The following is a 25,435-nucleotide window of genomic DNA, read 5'->3' as shown; positions in this document are numbered from 1 at the left end:
AGCGGTCTACCCCTGCAGGACAGTAAGGAGTCTCCCATACACGTTAGTTTGTTGGTTGAGTTTGGCAAATGTGTACGTGCTTTAAATTTCTGCCATATGTATACATGTCGAACTTGACAATCTCTTTTTTTCCACCCACTAACTAAGGGCCCTTTCACACTTGCGTTCTTTTCTTCCGGCATAGAGTTCCGTCGTCGGGGCTCTATGCCGGAAGAATCCTGATCAGTTTTATCCTAATGCATTCTGAATGGAGAGAAATCCGTTCAGGATGCATCAGGATGTCTTCAGTTCCGGACCGGAACGTTTTTTGGCCGGAGAAAATACCGCAGCATGCTGCGCTTTTTGCTCCGGTCAAAAATCCTGAACACTTGCCGCAAGGCCGGATCCGGAATTAATGCCCATTGAAAGGCATTGATCCGGATCCGGCCTTAAGCTAAACGTCGTTTCGGCGCATTGCCGGATCCGACGTTTAGCTTTTTCAGAGTGGTTACCATGGCTGCCGGGACGCTAAAGTCCTGGCAGCCATGGTAAAGTGTAGTGGGGAGCGGGGGAGCAGTATACTTACCGTCCGTGCGGCTCCCGGGGTGCTTCAGAGTGACGTCAGGGCGCCTCACGTGCATGGATGACGTGTCGCATGGATCACGTCATCCATGCGCATGGGGCGCTCTGACGTCATTCTGGAGCGCCCCGGGAGCCGCACGGACTGTAAGTATACTGCTCCCCCGCTCCCCACTACTACTATGGCAGCCAGGACTTTAATAGCGTCCTGGGTGCCATAGTAACACTGAACGCATTTTGAAGACGTATCCGTCTTCAAATGCTTTCAGTTCACTTGCGTTTTTCCGGATCCGGCGGGCAGCTCCAGCAAATGGAGTACACGCCGGATCCGGACAACGCAAGTGTGAAAGGGCCCTAACTATAAAAGTAAGGTGGGGCACTTTACATTAATGTTACACAATGAGATAGGTCTACCAGTATAGATTATTTTCTCGTCTATAAAAATGAGTCGCTAGTATTAATTAGGTAGTTACACAATGAGATAGGTCTACCAGTATAGATTATTTTCTCGTCTATAAAAATGAGTCGCTAGTATTAATTAGGTATCTACTACTATTAATAAAGGCACATACAGTCAGGTCCATAAATATTGGGACATCGACACAATTCTAACATTTTTGGCTCTATACACCACCACAATGGATATGAAATGAACATGATGTGCTTGAACTGCAGACTGTCAGCTTTAATTTAAATGTATTTACATCCAAATCAGGTGAACGGTGTAGGAATTACAACAGTTTGCATATGTGCCCCCCACTTGTTAAGGAACCAAAAGTAATGGGACAGAATAATAATCATAAATCAAACTTTCACTTTTTAATACTTGGTTGCAAATCCTTTGCAGCCAATTACAGCCTGAAGTCTGGAACGCATAGACATCACCAGACGCTGGGTTTCATCCCTGGTGATGCTCTGCCAGGCCTCTACTGCAACTGTCTTCAGTTCCTGCTTGTTCTTGGGGCATTTTCCCTTCAGTTTGTCTTCAGCAAGTGAAATGCATGCTCAATCGGATTCAGGTCAGGTGATTGACTTGATCATTGCATAACATTCCACTTCTTTCCCTTAAAAAAACTCTTTGGTTGCTTTTGCAGTATGCTTTGGGTCATTGTCCATCTGCACTGTGAAGCACCGTCCAATGAGTTCTGAAGCATTTGGCTGAATATGAGCAGATAATATTGCCCAAAACACTTCAGAATTCATCCTGCTGCTTTTGTCAGCAGTCACATCATCAATAAATACAAGAGAACCAGTTCCATTGGCAGCCATACATGCCCACGCCATGACACTTACCACCACCATGCTTCACTGATGAGGTGCTATGCTTAGGATCAAGAGCAGTTCCTTTCCTTCTCCATACTATTCTCTTCCCATCACTCTGGTACAATTTGATCTTGGTCTCATCTGTCCATAGGATGTTGTTCCAGAACTGTGAAGGCTTTTTTAGATGTCGTTTGGCAAACTCTAATCTGGCCTTCCTGTTTTTGAGGCTCACCAATGGTTTACATCTTGTGGTGAACCCTCTGTATTCACTATGGTGAAGTTTTCTCTTGATTGTTGACTTTGACACACATACACCTAGCTCCTGGAAAGTGTTCTTGATCTGGCCAACTGTTGTGAAGGGTGTTTTCTTCACCAGGGAAAGAATTCTTTGGTCATCCACCACAGTTGTTTTCCGTGGTCTTCCGGGTCTTTTGTTGTTGCTGAGCTCACCGGTGCGTTCCTTCTCTTTAAGATCGTTCCAAACAGTTGTTTTGGCCACGCCTAATGTTTTTGCTATCTCTCTGATAGGTTTTTTTTTTTTTTTTCAGCCTAATGATGGCTTACTGATAGTGACAGCTCTTTGAATCTCATCTTGAGAGTTGACAGCAACAGATACCAAATACAAATAGCACACTTGAAATGAACTCTGGACCTTTTATCTGCTCATTGTGATTGGGATAATGAGGGAATAACACACACCTGGCCATGGAACAGCTGAGAAGCCAATTGTCCCATTACTTTTGGTCCCTTAACAAATGGGAGGCACATATGCAAACTGTTGTAATTCCTACACCGTTCACCTGATTTGGATGTAAATACCCTCAAATTAAAGCTGACAGTCTGCAGTTAAAGCACATCTTGTTCGTTTCATTTCAAATCCATTGTGGTGGTGTATAGAGCCAAAAATGTTAGAATTGTGTCGATGTCCCAATATTTATGGATCTGACTGCATCTTAGAATAATGCACGTTATATCTGTAACTTTCTGGCAATAAAAGTGACCGTTGGAGGATTCTCTGACCTCTCAAAAGGGTTTATGGGTGGCAGTGTAATACAGTACCAGCAAAGTGTATGAGATTAGACAGATCTCATGTACACTTTAATTTTTTCGTTCCATGTGGTAATTGAGCTGCCGTGACCATTTAAAAACCCACAGCACGTCAATTCTTTGTGCAGTTTTTTGTGCAGATTTCACCCTTTGCAAGTGTGAGATCTGAGGTAAAACCGCACCAAAAACTGCAATTAAGGGCTCTTTCACACTTGCGTTATTGTCTTCCGGCATAGAGTTCCGTCGTCGGGGCTCTATGCCGGAAGAATCCTGATCAGGATTATCCCCATGCATTCTGAATGGAGAGAAATCCGTTCAGGATGCATCAGGATGTCTTCAGTTCCGGAACGGAACGTTTTTTGGCCGGAGAAAATACCGCAGCATGCTGCGCTTTTTGCTCCGGCCAAAAATCCGGAACACTTGCCGCAAGGCCGGATCCGGAATTAATGCCCATTGAAAGGCATTGATCCGGATCCGGCCTTAAGCTAAACGTCGTTTCGGCGCATTGCCGGAGCCGACATTTAGCTTTTTCAGAGTGGTTACCATGGCTGCCGGGACGCTAAAGTCCTGAAAGCCATGGTAAAGTGTAGTGGGGAGCGGGGGAGCAGCATACTTACCGTCCGTGCGGCTCCCCGGGCGCTCCAGAGTGACGTCAGGGCGCCCCAAGAGCATGGATCACGTGATCGCATTGGACACGTCATCCATGCGCATGGGGCGCTCTGACGTCATTCTGGAGCGCCCCGGGAGCCGCACGGACTGTAAGTATACCGCTCCCCCGCTCCTACTACTACTATGGCAACCAGGACTTTAATAGCGTCCTGGGTGCCATAGTAACACTGAACGCATTTGGAAGACGGTTCCGTCTTCAAATGCTTTCAGTATACTTGCGTTTTTCCGGATCCGGAGTATAATTCCGGCAAGTGGAGTACACGCCGGATCCGGACAACGCAAGTGTGAAAGAGGCCTAACACGTGGTATTTGGTGCGGAAACAGACAGAATTCCACATGGAAATCTGTGCGGATTTTCTGTTTGTAAACCTTTGCAGGTAGCCTTGTTCCATACATTTATGCGACTGTCTGATTCACCTGCTGCAGAAAAACCCATATAGAATAGATCCTGCTGTCTGTGAATATACCTTGATGTTACACTGGCAGTGGTGATATTGTGGATCCACTTTGTATGGAGATGATGATAAATGTATTGATCATTGGCCGTAGTGCTCGTATGATGACCTGTGCGATTTGGCATCCGAACACCCATCTCTATGAAGCAGAAACAATACAGGCCTCAGGTGGTTTTTAGAACAATTTGTCATTGAGAGTCAGATGGAAGAGCTTATTGATCCATTCCTGCCAGGAAATCAGTTATCGGTCTTGGTGACATTTGCTGGGGCCGAAGCTTTTGTGTTGCCTCCTGGCGGTAAATGGAGCTGTAAGTGACCGAGCGGTGTAATTGTGTGGACTGATATTATTGCTCTTGTTTTGCCTTCATTATGGACAGAGGCTTATTATGTCCGTGGTCACCAAGTGAGTAGGAACTGTATACATTTTTGAGATGGGGCTGACAAATCCAAAGAGAAAAAGATCAATATCTATTGTGCTGAAGACGCTGTATTGTTGTTGCCTCTTGTATAGGCACATTTACTTTAATGTCACCTGTATGGCTTACAAGGAACTTTCCAAAAGCCATTCCTTACAGCAGTGTAAAGACAATACCTGACCGGCCTATGTAGTATATAACAGATATTACATATAAAGACAATACCTGACCGGCCTATGTAGTATATAACAGATATTACATATAAAGACAATACCTGGCCGGCCTGTGTAGTATATAACAGATATTACATGTAAAGACAATACCTGGCCGGCCTGTGTAGTATATAACCGATATTACATGGAAAGACAATACCTGGCCGGCCTGTGTAGTATATAACAGATATTACATGTAAAGACAATACCTGGCCGGCCTGTGTAGTATATAACAGATATTACATATAAAGACAATACCTGGCCGGCCTGTGTAGTATATAACAGATATTACATGTAAAGACAATACCTGGCCGGCCTGTGTAGTATATAACAGATATTACATGGAAAGACAATACCTGGCCGGCCTGTGTAGTATATAACAGATATTACATATAAAGACAATACCTGAACGGCCTGTGTAGTATATAACAGATATTACATGTAAAGACAATACCTGAACGGCCTGTGTAGTATATAATAGATATTACATGTAAAGACAATACCTGGCCGGCCTGTGTAGTATATAACAGATATTACATATAAAGACAATACCTGGCCGGCCTGTGTAGTATATAACAGATATTACATATAAAGACAATACCTGGCCGGCCTGTGTAGTATATAACAGATATTACATGGAAAGACAATACCTGGCCGGCCTGTGTAGTATATAACAGATATTACATATAAAGACAATACCTGGCCGGCCTGTGTAGTATATAGCAGATATTACACGGAAAGACAATACCTGACCGGCCTGTGTAGTATATAACAGATATTACATATAAAGACAATACCTGACCGGCCTGTGTAGTATATAACAGATATTACATATAAAGACAATACCTGGCCGGCCTGTGTAGTATATAACAGATATTACATGTAAAGACAATACCTGGCCGGCCTGTGTAGTATATAACAGATATTACATATAAAGACAATACCTGGCCGGCCTGTGTAGTATATAACAGATATTACATGGAAAGACAATACCTGGTCGGCCTGTGTAGTATATAACAGATATTACATGGAAAGACAATACCTGGCCGGCCTGTGTAGTATATAACAGATATTACATATAAAGACAATACCTGACCGGCCTGTGTAGTATATAACAGATATTACATATAAAGACAATACCTGGCCGGCCTGTGTAGTATATAACAGATATTACATATAAAGACAATACCTGGCCGGCCTGTGTAGTATATAACAGATATTACATATAAAGACAATACCTGGCCGGCCTGTGTAGTATATAACAGATATTACATGTAAAGACAATACCTGGCCGGCCTGTGTAGTATATAACAGATATTACATGTAAAGACAATACCTGGCCGGCCTGTGTAGTATATAACAGATATTACATATAAAGACAATACCTGGCCGGCCTGTGTAGTATATAACAGATATTACATATAAAGACAATACCTGGCCGGCCTGTGTAGTATATAACAGATATTACATATAAAGACAATACCTGGCCGGCCTGTGTAGTATATAACAGATATTACATGGAAAGACAATACCTGACCGGCCTGTGTAGTATATAATAGATATTACATGTAAAGACAATACCTGACCGGCCTGTGTAGTATATAACAGATATTACATGGAAAGACAATACCTGGCCGGCCTGTGTAGTATATAACAGATATTACATGTAAAGACAATACCTGGCCGGCCTGTGTAGTATATAACAGATATTACATATAAAGACAATACCTGACCGGCCTGTGTAGTATATAACAGATATTACATATAAAGACAATACCTGGCCGGCCTGTGTAGTATATAACAGATATTACATATAAAGACAATACCTGACCGGCCTGTGTAGTATATAACAGATATTACATATAAAGACAATACCTGACCGGCCTGTGTAGTATATAACAGATATTACATGGAAAGACAATACTGTAACAGATTGTGCATGTTTATTGTCATATGTGGTGCATACCTCACAATCCGCGATACTGCTTGTGATCCACCCAGGCACATCCCTGATCCACCCACTCACACATCTAAGTAGCCCTGGCTGCACCCATGATTTATAAACCATATAAGCATTGGTAAAAACTAATGCCTGCTTGGGGAGGATGTGACAAACAATGATCACTTGTTAGCACGGCATTAATGCGATCAATTGCTGAAGCCACAATTATGATTATATAATAGGCTCAACTGCTGGGAGTATCCACGGCAAAACATCAGTCCAGTTTACTATGCTTTTACAATACATAGATGATACTGCAACATATGTCCTACAACTGCTTGTGGGATCAACTGTTTTTCTTATTCCTGGCTTCTGCTCTATCTACAGGAGAGGACTACCGTCAAGTTCTACGTTCACGCTAGAAGACAGTGCGTACCAAACATCTGAGCAGAGCACAATAGAAATGGACAATGACAATGATGCCTTTGATGTCTACTTAGTAAGTCACTTTACACCGCTTATGTATGCACTTTAGAAGACACTGCAATATCTGATTCTCCATGAAGGAGTTCTACTATAGGGAAATGTGGACTATGCAGTCATTTGCAGGTCATATGCGAGACGGCAGGCATCCCCATTTTGGCTTCCAAACCTGACCATGTGGCTGTACCCTAAGGCTCTTTCCACATTGCGTCTTGAGAGTCTGTTTACCATATACAGCAGTAAAGCTCCCAGCACAGCCATAAACAGACCGATGAAATGTCCTCTGTAGGTGCCTATGTTAACAAAATGTATACCGCATGTTTTTTTATTTATTCTGTGCCATTGTCTATATTTCATAAGGCATGCCCCCTTGTTTGTGCTGTCCACACGAGGTTTTGTGCATGAAATCGCTGCTGATGGTCATATGACCAGGCAGATCACCTCCATGTGATGTCTCGTCTGATCAGATACACTGCACCTGCCATCTGCACTTGCACTGCTGGGAGTTTAGAGAAGATGCAGTGTATTTGAATGAAGAAGACATCACATGGAAGATATTTGCCTGGTCACATGACTCTCCATCAGCGGCCATCTTATGGACAGGACCTCTATGTGGACGGCACAGAAGATTGGCCTAACAAGGGGTCATGGCTTCTGAAATATAGCAGACGGCACAGAATATCAACAAAGGTTATATTAGTAAGTGTCAGATAGTCAAGTGTAGCCATTAAGTGGCCAACCCCTGTAATTTTCCTTAGGGTGGTACTGCAGCTGATCACTGAGGAGGGTCGCAACAGAGATCCTGTAACAAGCCTATGCTCAGTGGGCTGCTCTAACCGAAAGGAATTGTGGAAAAAGCAGACAATACAGCTTAAAGAGTTAGATCTTTAAATAGTTCACACAACTATGATATCGCAGCATCTCTACCGGTTCTCTGGACCCCAAAGAAAAACATTAATGAGGACCTGTCACATCCTCATAGTTTTGGAAGTCATTAGCCGTCAAGTATGCAGCCAGTTGCAGTTCTATGAGGACACGAAAGGGCCTCTCTAATGATGTGGCCACATACATGAGGTGTCTTCACTTGGATTCTCATATTATTAAACAACTTCAAAAAATGTTACTTGCTCTGGAAGCTCAGACTGCATGTAAGACACTACAGGAGAAATGTGGACAGCTATCACTGGTGACAACAGCGGATCTGCAAGAGTTCCACCCGCCAGAAACTCCAAAAATGTTTTACAAATCAGTGCTTAAAAAAAGCACACCCATACCTTAGTTTATGTGCTAGAAAACTGCATTCACAGCAGTATCTTAATATATACCCAGCAGCTGAAATCATTACATTTAGATATGGGAGAGATTAGGTTAATGGGGAAGTCCGTATCGGGGCAATGAAATTCAATACAGTCATTCTCCTGGTTTCATCAACAGGTGGCATGTAAGTCACCCATATTCTTTAAGGCTGGGACTACATGGCGACAGCAAGTCTCAGCAAAGTTACACAACCCAAAAACTTTTGTGTGTCTTGTCTGCAGCTTGTTGTCACACAAGTATTTTAGAACTGTGATACGGCTGTGAAAACACAGCCAAATTGCAGGAAACTTTCAGGCAAGTCTCATTGTGGTCCATGATGACAAAGTTTAGGGCACCCTGTGACCTTGCCAACAGTGATGGATTTTTTGCGACTGTCGCTCTGTAATCATGGCGCCTCAATCATTAGATGTGATTTCACAATGCAACATTGCGATCTTCATTTCATGTGACACATGATGTCAAGTAGCCCCAGCTTCAAAGGAACCTATCACCATGAAAACGCAATGTACGCTACAGACAGAATGTTACAGAGCAGGAGGAGCTGGGCAGAATGGTATATAGTTTTGTTGGAAAAGATTCAGTAAAATTTGTGTTTTTATTAATTTACATTTCTACTCATTCTGGGCTTTGCAGTCAAGGAGGTGGTCCTATCAGTGATTGACAGCTATCTCTATGTACACAGTCATACAGGGAAGGCTGTGAATAGGACCACCTCCTTGACTTCAAAACCCAGGATGAACAGGAATTTAAATGGATGAAATACAAGTTACCATATTTTTCGCCCTTATAAGACGCACCAGCCAATAAGACGCACCTAGGTTTTAGGGGAGGACAATAAGAAAAAACTATTTTTTATTAGACCTCAGATCAGACCAGCAATCAGACCGCCAATGTTAATCAGACCTCAGCTCACAGCCCCAATCAAATGCCAAATGTCAATAAGACCCTCAATAAGATCCTCAAACAGCCGACAGCAGAGGACCAGAAAGCGGTGAGTACAGAGCCCAGGGAGCGCTGCATTCACCGCTGCCTGATCCTCCAGTCCTAATGAGTGCTTCCACTCATTAGTATTCGCCCATAGAACGCAGTGACATTTTCCCCCTCTTTGGGGGAAAAAAATGTGTCTTATGAGGCGAAAAATACGGTATACTGAATCTTTTCCCATAAATCTATATATCAGAATTAGCTTTATTCGCCAAACACGACAGTCGATCGTGCTCGGAATTGGGTTAAGCACAGGTACAGGCATAGTACTAGGGGGTGGAAGGGGGGGTTATGCAATGGGCACATCCGGGGCGAGGGATTATGGGCGAGAGATGGGGCGTGATGAGTTCAGCAGTCTGACGGCCGTTAGGAAGAAAGTGTTCAGCCTCCTCGATGTCCTTGCAAGGATGGCCTGATACCTGCTGCCGGACTTTAGACGTCTGAAGAGATGATGGCCCGGATGGGAGTGGTCATTGAATATTTTCAGAGCCCTGGAGCGCAGTCTGTTGGAGAAGATAGAGTCAAGGGGTGGTAGTGGCAGTCGAGTAGTTCTCTCCGCTGAGTTGATGACCCTTTGTAGTTTGCGCTTGTCACTGGCTGATGAGCCGGCATACCACACCAGAAGGGACGAGCACAGTACCGACTCGATGGTACAGGAGTAGAAGGACTTCAGTAGGTCCTGAGCCATGCCGAACTTCCTCAGTTGTCGAAGGAAATAGAGCCGCTGGTGAGCCTTCTTTATGATGGACGAGATGTTGGGACGCCAGGATAGGTCCTCAAAGATTGTCGTGCCTAGGAGGTGGGCACTGGGTACCCTTGCGACTTCAGATCCGTCAATATAGGTCGGGGGGGGGGACTACCCTTCCCTTCCTGAAGTTGACGACCAGCTCGACCGTCTTTGTGGCGTTTAGGACCAGATATATCATATCTGCTCAGCTTCTCCTGCTCTATAACATGCTGCCTGCAGCTCAGACACCATGTTCAATGTGACAGGTTCCCTTTAAATTGTGTGGCTGTGACATTTTTTATGAAGATGACTTCAAAGTGAAATATATCTGTAACGACCGACAACACGCACAGGGAGGAAAACAGGGAAAGCCCTGCCCAAGGGAGAGGGAAAGGTGGTGACCCCTAACTCACCTTGCGGCTGGCACCTGACTGCCCTGACGTCCCTAGACGGGTTCCTCACCCGTGCGGCGATCGCGTGCCTAAACCCTGGCTTTCCCTAATATGAGCCCTGGATAGTGAACAGGCCGGTGGGATCGCTAGTCCACACCACTATCACTAAGAGGGAAACACCAGGGAGAGGACAGACAAAACATACAAACACATACACCCAGGTGGGCGACCACAATAAACCAAAAAGGTCCAACAGGGATCCGGAGGGTAGCGTTCTGGACCAACTACCAGCGAACGCAGCAACACAGCTCCAGAAGGTCAGAATAGATGTCCAGGCAGGAAGCTCTATCTCTGGCAACCAGAGAAGTGTGAGAGAGAAATATAAGGAGGTCTGGGAGTGCTGGACAAGGAACAGCTGAGGAGAAGGAGCTACGGATCCCTGAGTGAGCCAAAAGGGTTTGCTAAGCAAACCCAGAAAGCTACCATAAGGAAAACAGCCCTATCTTAAATAGAGCGTGCAGCCAACCGCTGCGACTTCCTGACCCCGGGTATAACGGAGTCAGGCGTGGTCCTCGACACCCTCGTGACAATATCCCTTCAGTATTCAGTACAGCACTGCATTATCGTGGATCCCTTCCCGAATGATGGAACGCCAGTTTGTTGAGGCAGTTAATCCAAAAAGCTAACAGGACTCTGATTAGTGACCTATATAACAAAACAGAGCCTTGATAAAGTGCTGTGCACACCAACAGCTTTCATCCTGACCTAGCTTTTTTTACATTCAAACATGCTGTGCTAGGTGGACTATTGAAGCAGCATTGCTCTGGCCGCCGCTTATCTTTTCAGTTGTGCGCTCTTCCTGTATGTTCGCTTAGTCAGTAATGTCCATACTGTGCTACAGTTGGAGCTGAGAGATAATACAGTGAGATGTCACAGCAGACGTTAACCGCAGCCCTGCTGTTAATCTGCTCTGGCTCCATGTCTACGTGTGTTCCAGGATATGCTGGGTGTTGGCAGTCATGTTCCTTCCTTATTTTCACTAGCATGAAGTCAAGTTTGAATAACAAATAAAGGCCAGAAAAAAGCATTAGTCAAATACTGTACGATCCCGTGTCACGTGAAAATGACTTCATACTCCAGCGGTCTGCTCCAAGATAACCATGTAGCTCCTGGAAGGCATAGCTTTTACTTCAGATTTTATTCCTTTTTTATTTGTGATAATATTTTTGTAATACAAGCAAATGGAAGTGTGTAGGTGGGTGGGTTAGTACAAAAATATTATTAAAGCTGTAGGCCCCACAATATTGTACTCCCCCTCATATCTAGCATGGCCTGCTGTTCTGCCCTTCAGTGACACTATATCTTTGTATAGATTTTTTGGGCTTGTAAAAAAAAAATCCATTATATTCATGCATTTTTACCAGAGTTTTGGTATGCCGTTGTTTTAAGTCACATGTTTATTCAAACTTTTTATGTCGTTATTTTGCTAAGAAACTGTCTTCATACCCCAGTACAATAAAAACATGGGAGATTTACCATCTCCTTAGGCCTCTTGCACACAAACGTTTTTTTTTTTTGCATGTACGTTCCTTTTTTTGTGTTCCGTATACGGTCCGTATACGGAACCATTCATTTCAATGGGTCCGCAAAAAAAATGGAATCCATTCCGTTTCCGTTTTTCCGTTCCGTTCAAAGATAGAACATGTCCTATTATTGTCCGCATAACGGACAAGGATAGTACTGTTATATCAGGGGCCAGCTGTTCCGTTCCGCAAAAAACGGAATGCACACGGACGTCATCCATATTTTTTGCGGACCGCAAAATAATGAAAAAGCCATACAGTCATGTGCAAGAGGCCTAAGCCTGTTTTTTAGAGTCAAAGTTTTTTATTGAAGTATATTAATAAAAGAACAAAAGTACATATATGTATATGTATATAAAGTACAGCTAGAACTGTTCAACACACGCAGGTGAGTGCAGTCGTAGATGAACAAATAAATCCCTTATAGAGGGAGTGAAAGCACAAATCTGCATAGGTGATAAACATAAGTTTACAAATTATACAGAAATAATATAATATAAAAGTCAAACAATCTAAGCCTGTTTTTTGGCATTCAAATGCCCCAGCACATTTATCATCATTTAGCTAGGAATTGGCGTAGATTTCAGACTGCGCCTTGTCATAAATGTAATGTCTCCTCTCAGCGGTGGTGATCATGGGACAGACAATGTGATAAACATTCATTGCACGCCCTGTTATGCAGGAATCCTCCTATAGTAGAATTTCGTCTAGGGGACCATAAAGCGACCCAAGATGTGATATACTGTAAGTAGCTTTAAATACTGGGAAGTAAGCTGACAAGCAGACCCATGAAGTATCTCTACTATGTAATGTGTCTGAGCTGTAGGCATTAGTTTACATTGTATTTTTCTATAGTAAAAAACATTATGGCTTGTCACCTCTAGTAAAGCATTGGCGCCATCTATTGGTAACATTGTCCATTACTGGTGGGATTTGTAAGCAGTGCTTGACTTATCTGCAGCTCTGCTGAAAAGCATGAACATCAGTTATTTTTGGACATTTTGAAGAATGCTATGATATACATAGAGAACAGAGAAGGCCTATATCTTGAAAAAAAACTTCAACCAAACTTGAAAAACATGGTTCAAGTTCCTTTCCATTTGGTGTCTCCGGCAGTGAATAGGGCGGTCTCAGTCCCACTTTCAGGTGATACACGTGCCCCTCTGACAACAGGCATTCCAACTACATCTTGGTGATCATCAAGCACCAGAAATAAATGATGTTTATCCGCTGTGAATTAGCTTTTGGCTTCTTACCATACTGTGAACGCTACAAATGACTACCTACACACAAGCCCTCTGCCAGAGAGAACATGAATGCCATAGAGATAAACAGTCTGCTGTTGAATTATCATTTAATATAAAATACTTACAACATAAAACTCAGTTAATGAATGGCATCTGCTTTGCCATCACAGCTACCAGGCTTTTGACATGGCGTTAACGATCACACTATCATTGGTGACAATATACTACAATAGTCTCTGAATTAAAGTAGCCATAGACATTAAATAGAAGTAGGTTGATCATTGAACAAACCGTCACCTAGTGGGCAATCCTTTCACACGACTCGACCTACACGTTTTAGTCCATATTGGCTGTTACAGTTGATTACCTGCCCATACATGTTCAGTGAAACCAAGTGATGGACACAAAACCTTTTTGGGAATGCACCCCTCCCCCCAAAGGTACACGACCCCTTTAACAATAAAGACATCACAGGGCCCCTCAGTGATTAGTTAGAATCTGTTGAGGAACCCAGCAGAAAGTGTGCAGCTGCCCTGCAGTGCCCCCACAGGAGAAGTGAAGCATTGCACAGGCTGACTGTTTAACACTCTGAAGTGAACTCGCAGCATCATAGTGATTTATGATTCTGTGAATTTCCATCTCACCAAGGGTTCACTGAACTTTACTCTCATCGTGCTCTGACTACAGTTCAGTAGACCCGTGGTGAGATGGAAATTCACAGCACCCTAAATTATTATTTTGCTCACTTATATAGGGCTGACATATTGTGCAGCGCATAAGTCCCTATGATGCTGCACTTCAGTGGAGCAATGTTCAGTGCAGAAAATACAGCTCACGCACAAAGCCCGTGTAAAACTGTCCTGTGGCTAGTTTCACGGGAATATAATATGGATCCATTTCTCAGCCAGTGTTATGGCTGAACATCCTGGCCTAATACCGGGTCTAATGACCCAAACTGAGTTAGTTCAGGTCATTTGACAGGTGGACATTCAGAAGTAATATGTATTAAGCTCAGGTGAAACTAGCCTAATAGATGAGAGTCCCAGACTCAAATTTCCGTATTTGGCGGACAACTACTCCGCCATAGACAACAAACTGTCTTTGAGTGACATTGTCCACTGCAGTCTAAACTCTACATGGTTCGGTTGTCTTTGTGTTAAGAAGTCTTTTTTTAAATGCTTTTGTTTGTATTTCCTAAAAGTTACAATATTGCATCACACATAGTGCATGGTGATTTTTGTAATTACATAGGCAATAGATAGAAATAACTGCATATACATACATTTTTAAGAAATTATTTAAAGGGGTTGTGCCACGTTTTTACGTTATCCCCCATTGACAGAATAGGGGACGACTAGCTGCTGGGGCCGTCCACGATCACAAGAACGGGGGTCGCGTTCCCCCCTTCTGATGGAGGGACAGGTCGAGCAAGCGCACTGCCGCTCCATTTATTCTCTGTGGGAGCACCAGAGTACAGCGCTGTGAATAGAGATGAGCATATTTCCCAAAATTAGTTTTGGGTCCATTCCGGCTGTCAGATTCAACCTCTCTCCTAGAAATGTGTCCGATCCCTTTCAAGCTCTTTAAAGGGAGTCTTTCACGCAGATTCACCCTATTAACCTAATAACCGTGTTATGTCCACGGCATCCCCCCTATTAAAACGGTGCTTACCGTTAGTTCCTTGCTATCATCGTTGTGCAGAAAAACACTTTTAATCTGTACGCAAATGAGGCTGTGAAGGTGCCCAGGTGCGGCGTTACAACGGCCGGTGCCCAGGCCCCTGGGTCATTTTCATACGAAGCCACTCCCCCTCCGCCGCCTCTGCCCGATGAACGTGCACAGTCGGGCCGGAACATGGCAGTTTACCGTGCGTTATCGCGTTCATCGGCGCATGCGCGGGATTACGGATGGGAGGAGGGAGGTTAGAGCAGAGACTAAGGGCGGGCAGACGTGGCGGAGGGGGAGTGGCTTCGTATGAAAATACCGCCCCTGGGCACCTTCACAGCCTCATTTGCATACGGATTAAAAGTGTTTTTCTGCACAACGAGGCTAGCAAGGAACTAACGGTAAGCACAGTTTTAATAGGGGGGATGCCGTGGACATAACACTGTTATTAGGTTAATAGGGTGAATCTGCGTGAAAGACTCCCTTTAATGCCAAAACAGCATTAGTAATGTCAAATTGACAGTGACATCTATTTTTCTGGGTATACAGATGGTAGCCCCTGCTGCAGTAATTCTAAAATGGTCCAAAAAGTATTCCTTTTTGGTGAAAGGTGCCTTCTGTTTGTGGGACAAATCTCAAAAAACTTGGAGTCATGGGAAATCAAAGTTTTGGGGAAATTCATAATTCATAAATTCACTCATCTAGTTTGGGGAATAAAGCAGAAATGAGCCATTTCCATATGTAAATGTTTCTGCATTTGCTCTGGGGCAATGAAGGAAGAAATCCCAATTGCACATCTCTCCCTGGTTCTGCATGTTCTCGGCACATTGTCACATGCTCTGAGTTTCCCTTGGCAGTCACTGATTAAACACCCACTGATGCTGAACCCCAGCGTCTAGCTGTATGGGTGGGAGTCTTTGAATTGCAACAAACGTGTTTGTGCATCTTAAACGACAGAAGTAGATGTAATGGCTAAAGACAAACTGATTTATGCTTACAATTAACCAAGTCTGTTGCCTCGCAGTAATACATGTTGTGTGGCTGTATGGAAATAGTTGTACTACGCTGTTTTGAGGTTTTTTACATTCTATAGCAGCTAGTTGAGTAGCAAGAAGAAAGAGAGAAAAAGAACCACTGCTGGCCACCAGGTGGCAGTATTTCCAGATAATCCATTTAAAGGGAAACTCGGTGGGGTCATTTACTACAGGATCGCAATGGGGTTCCTTGGGCCCACCAGAGGAAATTATTCATCGGGCCCAAACCTCATATCAACAATAATGTCTAATAGGGTTGTATTCAAAGAAATAGACCCTACTGGTAACTGTCTACTTTCTGGAAAGGGGGCAAGGGTGTGGATGGGTTTGGGATATTTTCCCCAGGAGGGGGATAAATGACCCTCATAATTGCTTCATTCTTTGCTCACAAGTATATGGCATAAAATGCTTCCGACATATATGCCTAATTTGTCTATGGCCAATATTGCTCCCAACATATACCAGGAGATTTTTGGCATACGTTTGGACAATATATATATTTTTGTAGACAGAATTGTACTGTAGTGTAATAGACACTTAATATTCTCCTGTTTGTTAAAAAGATAACAATCGTTAAGGATCGGGCTGTTGGACTTGAACATGGCCAATCTTTTTGTTCTGGGGATTCTTATGTCAGAGGAGTCTAGCAGAAACTTTTCCCCTTCACCCCATTCAGGACCCATGCATTGTCAGCTAAGATGAGCAGACATGTGTAGGGGGAAGGGTTAGCCATAGCTGTCAGCCAAAAATTATTCACTGCACAGGTATACGTGTAGGGTCAGACTTACACAAGGTAAATGCTGTGACCAACCTTCACCTGGTTAAAATGCCATGTTCACTTTTTTATTTGATACTACTGTTACAGCCAATTGTGTTCATGTATACGTTATGGCATTAAGGTAAAGATGGATAGACAGACAGATATATTAGATAGATATTAGATAGACAAACAGTAAATGTTTAGAGAGTCTGCGTCACATTATGTAATTTTAGGTTTTTGTAGAATACAAAGGACCCTTGTTCTGACAAGAGGCATGATGTATGCATCAGTTTACTTGAAATTTGATAAAGGAGCTCTACCTGTTTGAGTAGGCTGGCAACTATCATGGCAAAGCTATATAGCACCCTAGTTAAACCGTGTCTGTGGAAGAAAGTTTAAAGGAGTTGGTCAGTTTATATTAATAGCTGCCCATGTGCTGATAACAGTACATGTATGCAGCTACTATCAGTACTGATGTCCGATAGTTTAATATGAATAATGGAATAGTAGTTCCATCCATCAGCGGCCTCCATTCATTTACACTGGGACAGACAGTGTAAATAGTACATGTGCAGTCCGACCTCGTGTAAATGAATGGAGGTCACTGATGGACAGAACCTCCATCGGCCATTTTCAGTAACTGACAGCTATCTTTTAATACACACTTACACAGAGAATGCCATCAATCACTTATAACACTTCCCCTGTGTACAACTATCAGTGACTGACAGCTATGTATACACACTTACACAGAGAATGCTATCAATCACTTATAACACTTCCCCTGTGTACAACTATCAGTGACTGACAACTATCTATGTATACACACTTACACAGAGAATGCTATCAATCACTAACAACACCGCCCCGTGTACAAGTATCAGTGACTGACAGCAATCTGTGTATATTCACTTACACAGAGAATGCTATCAATCACTGATAATACCTCCCCCATGTACAGCTATCAGTGACTGACAGCTATCTCTGTATACACACTTACACAGAGAATGCTATCAATCACTGATAACACCTCCCCGTGTATAACTGTCAGTGACTGATAGCTATCTATGTATACACACTTACACAGCAAATGCTATCAATCACTGAAAACACCTCCCCTGTGTACAGATATCAGTGACTAACCGCTATCTATGTATACACACTTACACAGAGAATGCTTCCAATCACTGAAAACACCTCCCCGTGCACAACTGAAGTTAGGCTGGTTTCACGCTAGCGGCAAGGGCCGGCGGGTGAACAGCCTGTCGGATCCGTGCTGCCGCTAGTGCACGTGTGCCCCCGGGCTACCGCTCCGGCCCCATTGACTATAATGGGGACGGGGCGGAGTTCCAGCGGCAGCATGGCTCCGGACACCTCTCGGCATGCGCTGCCGCCCCAGCCCCCATTATAGTCAATGGGGCCGGAGCGGTAGTCCGTGGGCATGCGTGCACTAGTGGCAGCACGGATCCGACAGGCTGGTCACCCGCCGGAACAGCCTGCCGGAGTCCCTTGCCGCTAGTGTAAAACTAGCCTGAGAATGAGCAGAGATATAAGGATACTTTCACATGCGGTAGATTTTATTGCAGAACATTTTACTTTACTTTTCCAATTAAACTATATATCAATCTGCTCAGCTTCTAACGTCCTATAACATGCTTCCTGTAGATTGCATTGTAGTTTGTTTTGACAGTTTCTCATTGAGTGTGGTTTCACACAGTTTCAAGAGAAATACCTCCATTTTTGATACAGTTTTTTGACCCAAAGCAGAGGTAGATGCAGCAGGAAGAAGAGCTAGAAGTCCTACCTTTATATCTTCCATTCCTTTTGAAACCACTTCTGGCTTTACATCAAACAACTGTATGAAAATCTGCCACAAACTTTAGCTTTTTTCACCAAAAAAACAGTATGTGTGAAACCACCCTAAAGAATGAAAACATCTACAAGTCCATCGCTTATGAAACGCATGTTAACAAAAATACAAAAGTATGGTAATTTTTGATTAGTAATTTAGTGAAAGTAATGAACACAGTTACTTGAGAAAGTTGTTGTAACTCCAACGACTGTGCATTTAGGGGCTAGATGTTCTACATAGAGAGTGACTGATATAAAACATCTTTACACCCCCCTCCCTTCCATATTTTTACTGAACTGGTATGGCCGCCTATCTTAATGACTGGATATGCTAACTTTGTAAATTCAATCACCTAACCTATCAAATGCTCAATGTCTTCTCCTTTCTTATTTACAGTAAAAAGACGTGCAGGATTCTTCTTGTGAGAGACAGCTTGCAGTAAAACACAGTTTTCTAAGTGGGTTTTATGTGAAGAGGAGATTCGCTGACATTTCTGTGGACACGAGAGCGCAGTTACGTCATCTGCCTTGATCTGACATACTTTGCTGGTGGAAACGGGAGAGGACAGTTAGTTGCACTTTGCTTATGGAACTGTGAAGAACTCTTACAAAGCATTAACATTTCTGCTTCCATTGCTGCAAACCACCTTGGACCTTGGAGTGATCACATGGTGTTTCCTTTGCATGTTTTCCGCTGTGAGTGGCATGACACATGACCTGTTGACCTTCTAAAACTCCATGCAAAAGATCATAAATGCGAAGTAAATGAAGTCGTTTTTTTCCTTCCTTCTTCTGAAATCTAGACTGAGATCTGTCTTGTTGGGTTGCAGTATAATTTCATGCAGCTTCTGTGTACTTCTACATCCTGACGATCTGCTTCAGTAAAGATGTTTCCAATATGTTTACTATAGACACTGAAGAATATGTGCTCTTTATAACTAAGCCTTATGTTGTGTACATACTGTCTTTGAAATATTGTGATCTAGTTTATTGCTTGTAAATGACAAATTCTATAATTTATTTAGACAAAATTAACTGTATACTATAGTTTTATGGATGAAAAAAATAAATATTTTGTTCTCAGTATTTTGTTCTTCAAAAATCACTGGTGAATATGACTTCTTGTCTTATAAATGATCCTATAGTAGTTTGTGTTATCCTATTTAGGTTCATTAAATTGGGTAACAGCCAATGCCGCTATTATGTGTCATCACCAGCGCTGGTGTTGCCGTAATTAGGCTAATTAAACCCATAGTGGCCCCCATTCATGTATTGTATTTAGTGCACTCTAAGATCCATGGTAGCACTTAGGCATATACAGTACAAACATGATTGCTGCCTGTCTCAGAGGATTGCTTCCTGCCAGCACCATGCGATTAGGTCATTTTCATCTTTATTCTAAGTTTTATTATAACACTAATTTTCTTCTTTATCCAACATGGGGCTATGTAAACTTTGTTGCGAAAATGTCATGGATATATTGCCAGATTTCACGCGTTGCATGGCAAAGAATGAAATCCACAGCAGATATCCACAACATAAATTGACATGCTGTGGATTTATAATCTGCACCACGTCAGGTTATGTGCAGATATTGTTGCAGAATAGTTCTGCAGCAGGTCCATTGAATTTTTTTAATATTCTCATTCACTAATCTGTTAGGCCTCTTTCAGACGGGCGAGATTTCCGCGCGGGTGCGATGCGTGAGGTGAACACATTGCACCCGGACTGAATCCGGACCCATTAATTTCTATGGGGCTGTGCACATGAGCGGTGATTTTCACGCATCACTTGTGCGTTGCGTGAAAATCGCAGCATGCTCCTCTTTGTGCGTTTTCCACGCAACGCAGGCCCCATAGAAGTGAATGGGGCTGCGTGAAAATCGCAAGCATCCGCAACCAAGTGCGGATGCGGTATTGTACTATGCATTCTGTATTATTCAGAATGCTATTATTTTCCCTTATAACCATGTTATAAGGGAAAATAATAAAATCCACACAACACCTAACCCAAACCCGAACTTCTGTGAAACCCCCAAGTTCGGGTTTGGGTACCAAACAGGCCGAGTTTTTTCACGCGCGTGCAAAACGCATTACAATGTTTTGCACTCGCGCAGAAAAATCGTGCATTTTCCCGCAACGCACCCGCATCTTATCCGGCCCTAAAACATGACGCCCGTGTGAAAGAGGCCTTACTGAAAATGCTGCAGGTTTCCCCTAGGCAATTCTGCTGTGGAACTAAACTGTTAGGCCTCTTTCACACGGGCGTTGCGGGAAAATGTGCGGGTGCGTTGCGGGAACATGCACAATTTTTCCGCTCGAGTGCAAAGCATTGTAATGCGTTTTGCACGCGCGTAATAAAAATCGGCATGTTTGGTACCCAAACCCGAACTTCTTCACAGAAGTTCGGGCTTGGGCTCGGTGTTCTGTAGATTGTATTATTTTCCCTTATAACATGGTTATAAGGGAAAATAGCATTCTGAATACAGAATGCATAGTACAATAGGGCTGAAGGGGTTAAAAAAAGAATAATAATTTAACTCACCTTAATCCACTTGCTCGCGCAGCCCGGCTTCTCTTCTTTGCTGTGCACAGGAAAAGGACCTGTGGTGACGTCACTCCGGTCATCACATGGTCCATCACATTATCTTTTTACCATGGTGATGGATCATGTGATGGACCATGTGATGACCGGAGTGACGTTAAATTTTTATTTTTAACCCCTCCAGCGCTATTGTACTATGCATTCTGTATTCAGAATGCTATTATTTTCCCTTATAACCATGTTATAAGGGAAAATAATAAAGATTGGGTCCCCATCCCGATCGTCACCTAGCAACCGTGCATGAAAATCGCACCGCATCCGCACTTGCTTGCGGATGCTTGCGATTTTCACGCAGCCCCATTCACTTCTATGGGGCCTGCGTTGCGTGAAAAACGCACAAAATAGAGCTTGTTGCGATTTTCACGCAACGCACAAGTGATGCGTGAAAATCACCGCTCGTGTGAACAGCCCCATAGAAATGAATGGGTCCTGATTCAGTGCGGGTGCAATGCGTTCAACTCACGCATTGCACCCTCGCTGAAAACTCGCCCGTGTGAAAGGGGCCTTACTGAAAATGCTGCAGGTTTCCCCTTGGCAATTCTGCAGTGAAAAGTCCACAGCATTTATGCTACATGTGGCCATATCCTTAGGATTATTCCAGACCATCAGGTTACAGATCAATGGAAATTTACTGTACTGTGCAATCATTTAGATAACTGACATAACATACAGTTTATGTAGCAATGTGTATAGCTATTAACAACATATGTAATGTGCATGTAGCATTATCTTTCCCAGTGCAACAAGTCGTCCGGCTCATGGGACATCGAACCATAAATGTCTGCTGTGGATTAGTGTTAACAAGTCCTGATTACAATAAAAATTGTGAAAGTCACGGACAATACCTACAACATAAGGCATACTACAGTCTGTCCTCTGAGGTGCCTCCAAATCTTTGATAATTTGTTTCTCATACAGATGATTCTGTGTTTATTACTCCTTTGATGTCACATAAGTGTGATCCTTAGCCATTTGCTGTGACATCACTATATTTATCACACCCATTCTGTGACATCACGGTGTGCAATAATCCATTATCATAACTTCACAGGGCATATGTTCCATATACTCTGACTTCAAAGTTAGGGTACGGCCACACATTCAAGTTTCCTAATGCAGTTTTGGAAGCCAAATTCAAAGTTGGATTTGTCCTTTATACTTTCTCTCCTTTCATGATGTTCTCTGATTTTAGCTTCCAAAACTGCATCCAGAAACGTGAATGTGTTACATCATTTTGTGCATTATCCTTGTGTAATAATACACTGTAAACATGATTACTGTGTACATCATTGTCACGAACCAGCGGGTGTGGACCTCCTCTAAGGGCGTTGTCTAAGTGAACCCCTCATTCTTCGCAGTACCCCTGAAGGTGGGGATAGACTTTCCTGAGGCGAAGACCAGGCCACTACCTCTTCAGGAGGATTGGCACACAAGGCAGATGGCAGTGCAAGGTACCAAAGTTACAGTTGTAGTCAGCAGGCGGAGTCGTAACAAGGAGCGACAGTGCAGGACCGAAGGATGAGGCAGAGGCAAAGTCAAACAAGCAATGGGTCAGAGCAGACAGCTCAGGTACAGGTCAGGAAATCCAGGTCAGCAACAGGAGAGTCGAGGCAAAGCATGCACAGTTTAAAGGGAACCTGTCATGTGTTTATCTCCAAATGAGCAAACTAGCCCTTATTATAATTACTCATTTCAATAGTATATTCCTCCCCCTTTCTTTCACATTAGTAATAAAGTACCTTTGCATTCCTCGTTATTTATTTTCCCGCCAATTATTAAAATGAACGAATGATGTCACAAATCACGCCACGTTTTTTATCATCTTATTATCTACAGCTCTTTTTTTCTTTTTCTTGTGGCTCCGAAGTCTCGTTTCAAATCCCGTGCATGCGCGCAGTAATGCCACTCTCCCGGCCTTCTTTCTTATACAACGTGCATGCGCCAGTTATTTTCCTTCCAGAAGCTTCAAGTTGTTGTTTCGTCACGCCAAATAACTCCCGCTTCTACTGGTTTACCGGAAGTGAGGATAGACCACGCCAAAATATAGCCGACGCATGCGCAGTTTACTTTATGATGTTTGAATGGGCGTCATTACACTAGTCAGACAACGCGCATGTGCGGGATTTTGAGCGTCTGAACAAGTGAATAGGGGAGTGGCTACAGTGCTGAATAGAAAAAGCGCTGGACTCAAATCAAAATTATGCGTCACGCTGGACTCAAATCAGCTCATTAGCATGCAGCTTCTTTGCGTGTATATTATGAGGCTAACCGGTTGTCACACCACTAAGTTAATAAATTTAAAGGTACTTTTTAATAGTTAATAATTGCATAAAATGAGTTATATTATAATCAAATACCCACATAACAGGTTTCCTTTAAACAGGTAGCAGAGTCCAGAAACACAAGCACTGGTTAGGTTTACAGCAACACAAGCCCAGATAACAGCAACCTTTGTAGGACACAAGGACCTTTGACGCTCAGGCACTTGGGAAGGGGGCTGGACCACTAAAATAGGTGCAGGATGGCTGGGATTGGTCGCACAGGTCACATGTGCAAAACCCTTACATCACAGGAAGTGATGCTCACTGCCCCTTACTGAGGTACTACAGAAAACAGGCTAGAAGGCATGCTGTGTTCAGGGCAGAAAGGAAACTGGGGAGCGGATTCCAGAAGGTACAGCATCTGCAGGCACAGAGACCAGAACCGGAGCAGTACATGGAGAGACATCGGCAGCAGATGACCGCTGCCACATGCCCTGTAATGCAGTTGGACACGGGCAATGGCGGAGGCGGCCAAGGAAGGCAGTGCTTGCCCGAGCACAGAGCCTGGAACCACAGTGGTGAGTAGGGGAACACCGGCGATCCGCAACCGCTGTTACAATCATGCCTACACTTTGACATTACTGTTACTATTATTCCTGTGCTGTTAAGTCACTTTGGTCATTATCCCTGGGCTAATGTCACCATATTGTGACAACACTGTATTTTTACTGTCACATCTCTGTATATCCTATCACCGTAACACCATTATGTTTATTGGATTCATGGTGGCATATCATTGTCCATGTCATGCACTTTCATGGGGGGTGAATATTTGAGACTCCAAGGTTGCAGTTCTACCTAGAACATTTTGCCAGAGTTGACCAACAAGTTCTATGAAACAATAGGGAACACCACTACTATAAATTGCAAGATAGTTGGGGGCCCTGTTACTAAATTTCCATTGGGGACAAAGAACTTCACGTTATGCCTTTTACTCATGCAGCCTTCCCTGCAACTCTGTTTGTATTCAGCAATCAGGTTCTTTCCCCATGGCTGAATGTGTACTTGAATGTACTGTGGTGCCTAATGGCAGGGGGTCCTGGCCCCTTTGTCCTCTTTCTGACGTATTGCAAAAGTGAACCTTTGTTTGGCTCTGTGTGCAGCTGCTTCTATTGTGTTATCAGCTCTGCTATATACAGGTGAAACTCTAAAAATTTGAATATCGTGCAAAAGTCAATTTATTTCAGTAATGCAAATGAAAAGGAATTGCATTAATGCAGCTTAAAATTAGAATTTTGTGAAAAGGTTCAATATTCTAGGCTCAAAGTGTCACACTCTAGTCAGCTAATTAATCCATACCCCCTGAGCAAAGGGGACCTCAAAATTGAGACTTTGCGGTTTTATAAATTGGAAGCCATAATAATCCAAATTATAACAAATAACGGCTTGAAATATCTCGCTTTGCATGTAATGAGTCTATCTCAGATGTTAGTTTCACCTTTAAGTTGCATTACTGAAATAAATGAACTTTGCACGATATTCAAATTTTTCGAGTTTCAACTATATGCTTTACTATTTGTCTCACTCTCTGCCTGAGCCACAGGTGTATCTAGCATTCTTTTCCCTGCAAAGGTGTTGTGTTCTGTTTGTCTGCCTGTGTACCAAACGCTGCCTGATTCCTGGTCCTTTGCTGCCTGCCCTGACCTTGGACCTGTTTCACAGATTTGCACAAACTCTGCCTGCCCTTACCTTGGGCTGTTAGTGTCTACAAGTTTTGCCTCGGTGCTCTTGCAGCATGCCGGGGCTCCTTATGGAGGATGCGCGCGTTAGCGTACTAGTGATAAGGTGTCGAGGATAGTAGTGCTCACGGTTTAGTTGTCCCTTGGGGCCAGCAGTGCAGTGGATGGGAAGACAACACAAAATCCTCCGGGGCACTCTCGGTTGCAGGGAACACCAGCCAGATGT

The 25,435-nt window shown here is 43.3% G+C and overlaps 1 protein-coding gene across 1 annotated transcript in view; it reads left to right on the top strand.

Moving 5' to 3' along the window:
• PIP5K1B (phosphatidylinositol-4-phosphate 5-kinase type 1 beta) overlaps positions 1 to 19,685 on the top strand; it is a 170,028-nt gene extending 150,343 nt beyond the window's left edge. Inside the window, exons 14-15 of the mRNA XM_040417101.1 lie at positions 6,950 to 7,061; positions 19,003 to 19,685. Coding sequence (XP_040273035.1) covers positions 6,950 to 7,061; positions 19,003 to 19,005 — 115 coding nt within the window. The 3' untranslated portion in view covers positions 19,006 to 19,685. The remainder of the gene's footprint in view (positions 1 to 6,949; positions 7,062 to 19,002) is intronic.
• Positions 19,686 to 25,435: the final 5,750 nt, after the last annotated feature.

This window comes from Bufo bufo, chromosome 2 (assembly GCF_905171765.1).
Source record: "Bufo bufo chromosome 2, aBufBuf1.1, whole genome shotgun sequence".
NCBI classification, from domain to species: Eukaryota; Metazoa; Chordata; class Amphibia; order Anura; family Bufonidae; genus Bufo; species Bufo bufo.
Note: the sequence above shows the minus strand (reverse complement) of the source record. Positions and strands in the feature narration are given on the sequence as shown.